This window comes from Erythrolamprus reginae, chromosome 1, assembly GCF_031021105.1.
Source record: "Erythrolamprus reginae isolate rEryReg1 chromosome 1, rEryReg1.hap1, whole genome shotgun sequence".
Taxonomy (NCBI): domain Eukaryota; kingdom Metazoa; phylum Chordata; class Lepidosauria; order Squamata; family Dipsadidae; genus Erythrolamprus; species Erythrolamprus reginae.
The window spans coordinates 406,169,046-406,181,459 of NC_091950.1; the positions used below are offsets into that span (position 1 = coordinate 406,169,046).

The 12,414-nt window shown below is 40.7% G+C and overlaps 1 protein-coding gene across 1 annotated transcript in view; it reads left to right on the forward strand.

Annotated features, from left to right (window-relative positions):
• GTF2IRD1 (GTF2I repeat domain containing 1) overlaps window positions 1–12,414 on the forward strand; it is a 224,713-nt gene that overhangs the window by 88,517 nt on the left and 123,782 nt on the right. Inside the window, exon 2 of the mRNA XM_070735231.1 lies at window positions 9,722–9,850. Within this exon, the coding sequence (XP_070591332.1) occupies window positions 9,728–9,850 (123 nt within the window). The 5' untranslated portion in view covers window positions 9,722–9,727. The remainder of the gene's footprint in view (window positions 1–9,721; window positions 9,851–12,414) is intronic.

Consider the following 12,414-nt stretch of genomic DNA (forward strand, 5'->3'; position numbering starts at 1 on the left):
ACATTTTTAGACACAGTAAACATACCGATCTTTCCTTGTCTCCCACGGTAGTCACAGTGAAACGAAGCGCTACATTTGAATCATCCTATTTGCTCGGTTTAGCTTCCCCCCTCCCAATGACATATAATTCTTATTATTCAAAAAGTGAACTACTCATGTGGAGGAAGCCTAAAAGGCCATTAAGTTGGTTTAAACAAGGTTCCAATTGCCCCCATTAAAAATGAAATTGCCGCCCTATGGGGCGTGGGCTCCATGTTGGGAACCACTGCTCTAACCACTGCACCACCATAGCTCATAGCTTGCCCTTGGATGTAGCACAAGATGCTGCCTAGTGATCCCAACATTCAGCTGCCAGCTCCATTGACACTAATGAGCTGTGCTGGCCCGGTGGTTAGAATGAGTTTATTAAATCTTTCCTGATACGTTTTATGCTTAAGACCTTACACCATTCTTGTAGCCCGTCTTTGGACCCGTTCAATTTTGCCAATATCTTTTTGTAGGTGAGGTCTCCAGAACTGAACACAGTATTCCAAATGTGGTCTCACCAGCGCTCTATATAGCGGGATCACAATCTCCCTCTTCCTGCTTGTTATACCTCTAGCTATGCAGCCAAGCATCCTACTTGCTTTCCCTACCACCTGACCACACTGCTCACCCATTTTGAGACTGTCAGAAATCACTACCCCTAAATCCTTCTCTTCTGAAGTTTTTGCTACATTATTTTAGAAAAAGCAGGACATGGAAGGCTGAATGAAAGGATCTGAATGAAAGGTGTAATTTATGTAGATTTAATAAATAATACAAAGACTTTATTTATTTTACAATATATATAAACAGGCTGACCACTGATACTCTAGGCCAGGGGTGGGCAAAGTTGACTATTCCATGACTTGTGGACTTCAACTCCCAGAATTCCTGAGCCAATCATGCTAGCTCAGGAATTCTGGGAGTTGAAATCCACATGTCATGGAAGAGCCAACTTTGCCCACCTTTGCTGTAGGCAGTGTACAAAGAATGCAAACTACTATCCAGAAACAGAAATGAAAACTTAAAGCAACAGCCAGCCAGCCAACCAGCCAACCAACCAAATAAATAAAATATAGAGTTATTCATATGTCCAATCCTCATTAGCCTATTTCAATGGAGGAATCCTCTTATTTAGGTGTTATTTTCCTCTACCAGTATATCTTTCCTTCCTTCCTCTTCTTTTTCTGCAGACATCTCTTATCCCTCCTCCGATTTTGTTTGGTTACATAAATAATGCCTTTGGCAGCCTGAACATCAGAAATAGAGAGGCTGCTAAATTGCTGTTCCGTAAAATCCTATTTGAAGGCTGTCTGGTGATGGACCCCATTAATAAAAGGGAAGGTTGACATGATTTGGTTCAACCTAATTCTAGCTGCAGCCAGATTGCAGAAAGGAAGAGTTTTTTGTGTTGTTTTTGTTTGGGGAGGAGAGGGCAAAGAGGGAGAGTGAGTCTTTAATGAAGCAAGATTGATAAAACCAGGATGCCTCTCTACAGAATAAAAATGAAGCAAGCTCAGTTAACTCAATTTGTTTGCCAGACTACCATGGTGTCAAGGTTTGCTTTAAGCATTCAGAGGGAGAGAAGGAAGGAGGGAGGGATGGAGGGATCCAATGTCCTTTCCAACTACACGATGGACAAAAAGAAGCTTTTTTTGCCAAGGGAAAGAAAAAGATTTGATTGACCTTGCTGGGAAACCTGAGACAGTTTTTGCTAAGCAAACCATATGACTGCCTCCAATCACAATGGTACAATTTAAGCATGCTTGAACTATATCTACCTGTTTTGATAGCAGGTATACTAAGCTGGTAGGATAGGCATCTTCTTGTGGGTAGGGACAAAAATTTTTTTCCCAACTACCAAGGGTGAAGGAAGCAATAAAATAAGTTAGTAAAAAAATCAACTGTGGGATTCAGAGGAAGATTAGTTTTATATCTGTCATAGGAACATAGAAGACTGATGGCAGAAAAAGACCTCATGGTCCATCTAGTCTGCCCTTATACTATTTCCTGTATTTTATCTTACAATGGATATATGTCTATCCCAGGCATGTTTAAATTCAATTACTGTGGATTTACCAACCACGTCTGCTGGAAGTTTGTTCCAAGCATCTACTACTCTTTCACTAAAATAATATTTTCTCATGTTGCTTTTGATCTTTCCCCCAACTAACTTCAGATTGTGTCCTCTTGTTCTTGTGTTCGCTTTCCTATTAAAAACACTTCCCTCCTGAACCTTATTTAACCCTTTAACATATTTAAATGTTTCGATCATGTCCCCCCATTTCCTTCTGTCCTCCAGACTATACAGATTGAGGTCTTAAGTCTTTCCTGATATGTTTTATGCTTAAGACCCTCCACCATTCTTGTAGCCCGTCTTTGGACCCGTTCAATTTTGTCAATATCTTTTTGTAGGTGAGGTCTCCAGAACTGAACACAGTATTCCAAATGTGGTCTCAACAGCGCTCTATATAAGGGGATCACAATCTCCCTCTTCCTGCTTGTTATACCTCTAGCTATGCAGCCAAGCATCCTACTTGCTTTTCCTACCGCCCGACCACACTGCTCACCCATTTTGAGACTGTCAGAAATCACTACCCCTAAATCCTTCTCTTCTGAAGTTTTTGCTAACACAGAACTGTCAGATACTTAATACCAAAATTTTACATTTCCCATCAGTGGCTTACCCATGAATTAAGAAGCTGCAAATTTAGAAATTTGCTGCAGACCCCCAAGTAGGGATAAAGAATTTTATGCAGTCCACAAACTACAAATTACTTTACTGAAGGAAAAGCTCAATCCAGTTCAAGGCTGGAACAAGAGTAAAAAATTAGAACTCCTTTTCCTGGTTTTTTCTTTGAAAACATTTCATTTCTCATTCAAGAAGCTTCTTCAATTCTGAAAGGAACACAATCTTTGGGGAAACCCCTTCTTCTCTTTTTGCAATCCTGATCCACACAAACTGGAAATCTTACACAGTTTGGATTCAGCTGTCCATTTTAATTCTAGCCTAGGATAGCTGGACCATGAAGCCAATTTTTTCCAAAAAAACTCCATACCAATAGCACTTAGATTTTATACGTTGCTTCATAATATGTTACAGTCCTCCCTAACTGGTTTCTAGACTCAGCCTATTGCCCCCCACACCAAAAAATCTGGATCCTCATTTTACCAACCTTGGAAGGATAGAAAGCTGAATTGACCTTGAATTAGTCAGGATCGAACTCCTGGCAGGAGGCAGAATCAGCTTGCAATGCTCCAATCTGTATAGTCTGGAGGACAGAAGGAAAAGGGGGGACATGATTGAAACAGTTAAATATGTTAAAGAGTTAAATAAGGTTCAGGAGGGAAGTGTTTTTAATAGGAAAGTGAACACAAGAACAAGGGGACACAGTCTGAAGTTAGTTGGGGGAAAGATCAAAAGCAACATGAGAACATATTATTTTACTGAAAGAGTAGTAGATCCTTGGAACAAACTTCCAGCAGACGTGGTTGGTAAATCCACGGTAACTGAATTTAAACATGCCTGGGATAAACATATATCCATCCTAACATAAAATACACAACATAGTATAAGGGCAGACTAGATGGACTTTGAGGTCTTTTTCTGCCGTCAATCTTCTATGTTTCTATGAAACAGCGGGCGAACGTAGCTTCGGTCCGATCTACCCAGGGTGAAGAGGAAACATGGCATTGGCCATGCCCACCCCCCTCCAACGCCCAGCCAGCCCCCAAAGATCAACAACTCAAATTGAGTTTGGCATCCCTGCCCTATGTCATTTCTGATGAATGGCAGTCCAATCTCTTCTTTAAAATCCTCCAGTGTAGGTGTCCATTGGATTTGATTGATATTTAGAGCTCCAGGAGGAAAGTCAATGTTTTGATTATGACATCACTCAACTATCAATGTGATGTCACTGTTCTTAATATTGGATGGCATTTGTATTCCTCGTAAGGCAGTGCAGCCCATGTCTGATTTCAAGGTAAAAATTCATATTACAGGTTAATAGTAGCCGTTGTTCATTCATCACTTTAGGATATCCAGCTGAGCGTGTACTCAGCTCATTTTAGTCATTGCTTTTCCATCATTATAAAATTGATTATATTTCTAGTTAAATAGAAGTAATTATGCAAATGAAGGCAAATATACATGTCCTGGGATAACACTGAAGGATCCAATATGGTCCACCTGGAACAAAGTTTTATTCTTCCACGGTTTTTGGCTGGTGATAGAGCCCATCATCAGGAATACTCTCTCTGCAGATTATAGCAATAGCATTTTATTATTATTATTATTATTATTATTATTATTATTATTATTTCTTAGATTTGTATGCCGCCCCTCTCCATAGACTCGGGACGGCTCACAACAATAACAAGAACAATGTAAGAACAAATCTAATAATTTAAAAAACGCCTAAAACCCCATTATTAAAAGCAAACATACACACAAACATACCATATATAAACTGTATAGGCCCGGGGGAGATGTCTCAGTTCCCCCATGCCTGATGGCAGAGATGGGTCTTAAGAGCTTTACGAAAGGCAAGGAGGGTGGGGGCAGTTCTAATCTCCGGGGGGAGTTGGTTCCAAAGGGCCGGGGCCGCCACAGAGAAGGCTCTTCCACTGGGTCCCGCCAAATGACATTGTTTAGTTGACGGGACCCGGAGAAGGCCCACTCTGTGGGACCTAACTGGTCGCTGGGATTCGTGCAGCAGAAGGCGGTCCTTGAGATAATCTGGTCCGGTGCCATGAAGGGCTTTATAGGTCATAACCAACACTTTGAATTGTGACCGGAAACTGATCGGCAACCAACACAGACTGCAGAGTGTTGGTGTAACATGGGCATATTTGGGAAAGCCCATGATTGCTCTTGCAGCTGCATTCTGCACGATCGGAAGTTTCTGAACACTTTGCGTATTGGGCTGTTCCACAGGTTGCATTTATATGGTTGTGTGAAGCTTTTAATTGTTAATTAGGTGTTGATAGCTGGCTAACAATGCTGCAGAAATGGTTATTTCTGAATTTGTCTCTTGGACATATGAATCTACTATATAGAAATTTTTTAGGCATTTTTTCTTTTTTTTAATGCCAAAACAACTAAACTCAAAGACAGCTATTCCCCTCGTGCCACACTTAATTATCACAGTACAGTACTGTCTTGTGTCTAAGGATATTTACCCATATAGTATGGCTGTACAGTATTACTGTTACCCTTCTCATCTTTTCTACCACTTTCTTCTATTGGTATCTTACGATTCTTTTGTTGTTTGTATATACAGCAAGAGTTTATGGAGACAAATTCCTTGTGTGTCCAATCACACTTGGTCAATAAAGCATTCTATTTTTATGTTTATTCTTATTATTTCTATCCCCTATCCTCTCTCATATAAACATAGAAGATTGATGGCAGAAAAAGACCTCATGGTCCATCTAGTCTGCTCTTATTCTATTTCCTGTATTTTATCTTAGGATGGATATAAGTTTATCCCGGGCATGGTTAAATTCAATTACTGTGGATTTACCAACCATGTCTGCTGGAAGTTTGTTCCAAGCATCTACTACTCTTTCAGTAAAATAATATTTTCTCAAGTTACTTCTAATCTTTCCCCCAACTAACCTTAGATTGTGCCCCCTTGTTCTTGTGTTCACTTTCCTATTAAAAGCACTTCTCTCCTGAACCTTATTTAACCCTTTAACATATTTAAGTGTTTTGATCATGTCCCCCCTTTCCCTTCTGTCCTTCACACTATACAGATTGAGTTCATGAAGTCTTTCCTGATACGTTTTATGCTTAAGACCTTCCACCATTTTTGTAACCTGTCTTTGGACCCGTTCAATTTTATCAACCTCATCCCACCCTATCCTAGGGCCTAAGCTGAAGCTAATGCCTTCAACTTCACCACGACTGTCCTGCCATTTTCCTAGCACTGTATTAGCAATAGCAATAGTATTTAGACTTATATACCACTTCTTAGTGCTTTTACAGCCCTCTCTAAGCGGAATCAGCCTATTGTCCCCACCAATCTGGGTCCCCATTTCACCCACCTCGGAATGATGGAAGGCTGAGTCAACCTTGAGCCAGTGGTGAGATTTGAACTTTTGAACTACAGCTAGCAGTTAGCTGAAGTAGCCTGCAGTGCTGCACTCTAACCACTGCGCCACCCCGCCTCTAAACAAGGTCATCCTTGTTAGAATGACATCTGGAATGATCTCCAGGAACTGCTGCTCTTCGGCCAGCTCCACCATTCTTAGTTTTTCAGAAGGTCATGACTTAGGAAAAAGGTGAGATCATCTCATTAGAATGAAAGCAAAAGGTTTGCAGCCAACTGCTAGATTCATTTGCAGATTCCTGATTGTTTGATTCCCCCCCCCCCTCCTCCTTTCCAGTCTCAGAGTTTTATTACTTTTAGGAATTCAGTATCCCTCCTTTGCAACAAGAGGGACTATTTTGTCTTCCTGGTGGGTGGGTGGGTCTGTCTGTCTGTCTGTCTATCTATCATCTATCTGTCTGTCTGTCTGTCTATCTATCTATCTATCTATCTATCTATCTATCTATCTATCTATCTAATTATTTTGACACCCCCCCCCCCAAAAAAAGAAAACATAATGAAGTTTACAGAGGCTATGCTTGTAGTAAAATATATCAATGAAAGGGTAGAAGAAAAGATATAGGTATAAGATATAAGGTATAAGATATAGGTACAGTGATCCCTCAATTTTCACGGGGGTTGCGTTCCCAGACTGCCCGCGAAAGTCGAATTTCCGCGAAGTAGAGATGCGGAAGTAAAAACACAATTTTTGGCTATGGACAGCCAAAAACTACCCCCGTGCACCCTTTTCCAAGGCTGCGCAAGGAGCCGGGCTTGAAGTTGGGGGGTGGGGAGCGACAAAAGTGCAGAGGCCAGTAAAGATTGTTTTGAATGTCGGCCCCCCCCCCGCCCCCCAGCACCTCCGGCCCCCTCACCGCTACCCCCCGCCCGCCCGATCTGCCCCTCTCACCGGCTTTCTTGGGGCATGGGTCCACCTGCAGCAGCGCTGGCGGCTACGGCTTCTCGTCCTCCTCATTCGGCCATTAGCCGCTCTGAACGCTTTGAGAATGCCTGCCCCATCCCTCTTGCAGTCCCTTAGCTGAGAGCGCTTTTGTCCCAGCTGTCAGCGAGGGGGCTGCAGGAGAGGCGGGGCAGGCGTTCTCACAGAGAGAGAGCAACAGACAGAGCAAGATAGAAAGGACAGAGGGAGAGAGAGAAGGAGAAAGAGAGAGAGAGAGAGCAAGAGGGGGAGAGTGGAAGGTAGAGAGAGAGACAGAAATGATAGGAAAAAGGGGAGAAAAAAGAGAAATGAGAAAATGATTGAAGCAGAGAATGACAGGAAAGAGAGAGAAAGAGAGAGAGAGAGAAGTGACTCTTGGTGATGACGTATGACGTCATCGGGTGGCAAAAACCGTGGTATAGAAAAAAACCCGCGGTGTATTTTTTAATTAATATTTTTTGAAAAACTGTGGTATAGCCGTTTCGTGAAGTTTGAACCCGCGAAAATTGAGGGATCACTGTATAAGATAAGATATATAAGAAGAATAGAAGAAAAGATATAGGAATGGCAGAAAGAGATATAGAGAATTATAGGAGAGACATTAGGATAGGGGACGGAAAGTCACGCTGGTGCACTTATGCACGCCCTTTACTGACCTCTTAGGAATCTGGAGAGGTCAACTGTGGAAAGTAAGTGTAAAATGTTGGGGATTAGGGGATGTCACAACAGAGTCAGGTAATGAGTTCCATGCTTCGACAACTCGATTACTAAAGTCATATTTTTTACAGTCAGGTTTGGAGCGCTTAATATTAAGTTTGAATCTTAGGTGTGCTCATGTATTGTTGTGGTTGAAGCTGAAGTAGTCCTTGACAGGCAGCATATGATCTTGTGGGCAATGCTTAGATTATGTTTAAGGCGTCGTAGTTCTAAGCTTTCTAGATCCAGGATTGTAAGTCTAGATTCGTAGGGTATTCTGTTTTGAGTGGAGGAGTGAAGGGCTCTTCTGGTGAAGTATTTTTGGACATTTTCGAGGGTGTTAATGACTTGTGGGAGAACTTGATTGAAGAAGTCCATTGGAAGCAGCAAGGAGTTGTTTAGTTTTCTTTTTTTAAATGCATGTTCTTGCTTATGAACAAAAATCTTGCGCAACAGGAAGTGTGTTTGGGGGCCAGGAGATAGTTGCAGGAGAATGACAATGGAGTGGTTGTTATGGGTCAGAGGAAGAAGAGGAACAATTGAATTCAAGCAGAGTAATCATTGCAAAACAGTTTGAAATTCTGAAGTAAGTGTCACTTGGCTTATGGGTTTTCTGCTCTGTGTGACAGTTGTATCTCTGCAGCTTGGGTACAAAGCCGCTATCTTCATTGCAGACCACAATTCCATGGGGCTAAGGATTGGCTCTAATGTGGATTTGCAAAGACCCAGCATCCAGGAGATCCTTGTGTTAATTATTATCGTAGATATGGTGATGGGTGCAGTTTGTTTATCCTCTCTCTGAAGGCAAGAGAAAGAAGTAATCTTTCTATCAACCAGTTAGGTCTCACAGAATTGGCCTTCTCCGGGTCCCGTCAACTAAACAATGTCGTTTGGCGGGACCCAGGGGAAGAGCCTTCTCTGTGGCGGCCCCGACCCTTTGGAACCAACTCCCCCCCAGATATCAGAGTTGCCCCCACCCTCCTGGCCTTTCGTAGGCTCCTTAAAACCCACCTCTGTCGTCAGGCATGGGGGAATTGAGACTTTCCCTTCCCCCTAGGCTTATAAAATTTATGTATGGTATGTCTGTATGTATGATTGGTTTCTTAAATTGGGGTTTTTAAATTAACTTAAATATTAGATTTGTTTACATTGTATTATTGTTGTTAGCCACCCCGAGTCTACGGAGAGGGGCGGCATACAAATCTGATAAATAAATAAATAATAAATAAATCTCACAACCTTTCTCTCTACAGAATAGTGCTATGAAATTATTTTCCCCCAAGCCTACTCTCTCAGTAATGTTTAAGTAGCCAACAGGTAGGCTATATTATAAGAAGTCACCAAGTGAAAATGAAATTTCAGTTAGATTTGTTTTAAATTATAGAAACCCAGCTAATATAGTTACTATGTTCAATTAAATGTTTAATTAAGTTCTTGTAGCACATTTTTAACAATTGCAATTTGGTACCAGTTTTGGAGAATGCTTTTGGGCAGAGTCAAAACCGGGGATAGATTGAGTGGGAGAACATTACAAGAGCCAAGGTGGCGCAGCAGGTAGAGTGCAGTAGTGCAGGCCACTAAAGCTGACTGTAGATCTGCAAGTCAGCGGTTCAAATCTCACCAACGGCTCAAGGTTGACTCAGCCTTCCATCCTTCCGAGGTGGGTAAAATGAGGGCCTGGATTGTGGGGGCAATATGCTAGCTCTCTTAAAAAGTGCTATTGCTAACATGTTGTAAGCCGCCCTGAGTCTACAAAGAAGGGTGGCATAAAAAAAAAATCAAATAAATAAATAAATAAATAAACATATTTTCAACTCTGAATTCCAGCAAGCACCATAACGCTTGAACAGCAATCTAGAACAGGGCAGTGTATAACATTCGGAAACTTATCTGGTTGTTCTATTGTGAGTTTTGATGTCTAGGCAACACAAGATTCATCTAACCTATAGTTGGTTCTTGTTTATTTCAGGCAATCATGGCGCTGCTGGGGAAGCTTTCCGATGGGCTTCTTAACAACTGCAGACCTGACCAATGGCACTTGGTGTTCTCTCAAAAAGACGAAGTTATCACCAGCTTAGTATCAGCCTTAGACTCTATGGTAAGTTTTGGGCGAGTTGTATGTTTGCAAGAAACTTATATTTTCAGTGTGCATGTAGTTGAGAGTCAAGATACCTCTGTTACTCGGTAGCCAACATTGTTTGTGGCTAAGGCTTTGGACTAGGACTTGGAAGATCCAAGATCACATTTATTCTCATCCAAAGGAATTCACTGAGTTATTTGGGGTCAGTTATTTTCCCTCAACTCATGTCGGCCAGCTTGAGATCCTAGAGAAAAGGCTAGATATAAGCCAAAATACAAAATAATTATATGTAGCATCAAGGTTAATTCATTTTGAACACATGTATATGTCTGCGGAGAGGGGCGGCATACAAATCTAATAAATGAAGGAATGAATGAATAAATAAATAATAAACATACATACATACATACATACATACATACATACATACATACATACATACGACAGTCTTGGTATATTCGGGTTTCTTCCTGTGTAGGATTTAGAAATTTCTGGCGATGTTTCGACGAGGTCCCACTCGTCATCTTCAGGCTGGTGCTTCTGTCCTTGTTCTAGGGCGAACACAACAAGGACAGAAGCACCAGCCTGAAGATGACGAGTGGGACCTCGTCATAACGTCGCCAGAAATTTCTAAATCCTACACGGGAAGAAACCCGAATATACCAAGACTGTCATACCTGTACCCGTGAAAATCTACGAAAACATATATATATATATATATATATATATATATATATATATATATATATATATATATATATATATATATTTCACAGTTGGAGCAAATAGATTGGCTCTTTGCAAAATGTTTGCTTTAAGGAGTGGGGCAGATTTTAAAAAAATCATTTTACTATATGATATAGCATATTATAATTACTGTCATTATCTTCCTTGAGGATGAGTCCAGAGCAGTGTACCCCCAAAAAAGTAATAAAAACAAAATCTGTATTAAAAAGAATGAGCTAAAATAGCTCACAGTGAATCCATTTTCAGAAATATACTTAAAAGTTCACTAATAATGATTATTTTGGGGAGACTGGTCTTGAAGCTCTAGAGAAGCTTGGGTGAAAAAGCATGGTTTCCTCACCATTCCAAGTTTTTTTTTATCTCTCCCAGTGCAGCTTACTTCTATCTCCTTTTTGGGGGGCACAGGGACGTATTTCCAAGTCCCGCTCCTATTTTATTTTTAAATATTGTCTGTGGGGCCTAGGTGGTTTTAAAATTGTGGGCGATGAGATATTTATTCTTTGGGGATCCATTTTCTATCCCATTAACATGAAGAAGATATTGCCATTTATACCCTGAGTGGCTTTGTACTCCTAATGTGGTTCCAACTCCAGAAAGCCTGGGGATTTATCTCCATCTTTGCCTATACATACAAATCTAAATAATAAATAAATAAATAAATAAACAAACAAACAAACAAACAAACAAACAAACAAACAAACAAACTGAACCCCAGATCAAGTTAGCAAAACTCAACTCAGTGAACTTAGCTTAATGAAATGGCTGGGTTCATGTATAAAGCAATAACACCCAAAGAAACCTTATGTTGATCTGGTATGAAGACCTATCCACACAACCGGTGAAGAGAATGACTGGATTCTCACAAGATTCTGCATTACAACGATTGGATCCTATTGTAGTCTGTCATAGGAGCCCAGCCTCGGTTAAGAAATCTCATAATTCTGTGTGTTGGTATGTCTCGGTATAGCTAGGCTATGAGACCTTTGACATACACTGAGCAGAGAATTTTAACAGAGTGTGGATGTATGGTAAAGCCAAAGAAAAAAAAGACACAGACTTAGTTATGCTTAATAAGTACTGTTTACATATATACAAAACAGAAACAATCCATAACAAGCACTAAGCCATCCAATATAATAAGCACTAAGCAAATACACTCCCCCCTCAAGGCAAAGCAAAAGCGAATGAGCATTAAAGCATCATTGAGGGAAGGAGTACTGGCGCCCTCTTATGGCGAACCAGCCCAAAATATTTAAAGTGATAGTACAAGAGACTACAATAGGTAGTTTACAATGGCAAACCCTAACAACCATGTACCTTGTACTAACACTGTGTTCCCACAACAGAGGGAACCTTTGAATTAACCTTTTTTAAATTTTCCACAACACACTGAATCATAAGAGTTCTTTAGAGTTAAGGCTAACCAAGATCGGCACATTTTAAAATTGCAATAATTTGATCTTTAACTGGCCTTAATTTTTGTGTAAATGCTACCAATGAGTCTCAAGTGAACCCTTTCCTTTTACCTTTCAACCATTGGGATTAAGCCCATTAATCTTTTTTTAATTGTTACATGATTTGAACAAATGTCCATTTCCTGCTCTTTCTGTGATGTCACAACATGTTTGTAAATATCCCAAGTGCCAAAGAGAGAGAGAGAGAGAGAGAGAGAGAGAGAGAGAGGGAAAAGCTAATCAAATCAATTTGGCTGCAGCCAAAAATTTGACACAAGTGATAGGTCAACAAAAACCCTGTAGCTTTGTTTCAAAATGGGGCCACAGATTTATGGAAGAAACAAAGAGCTTGTGTCACTTTAGGTGGCTGTTGCAGAGAAA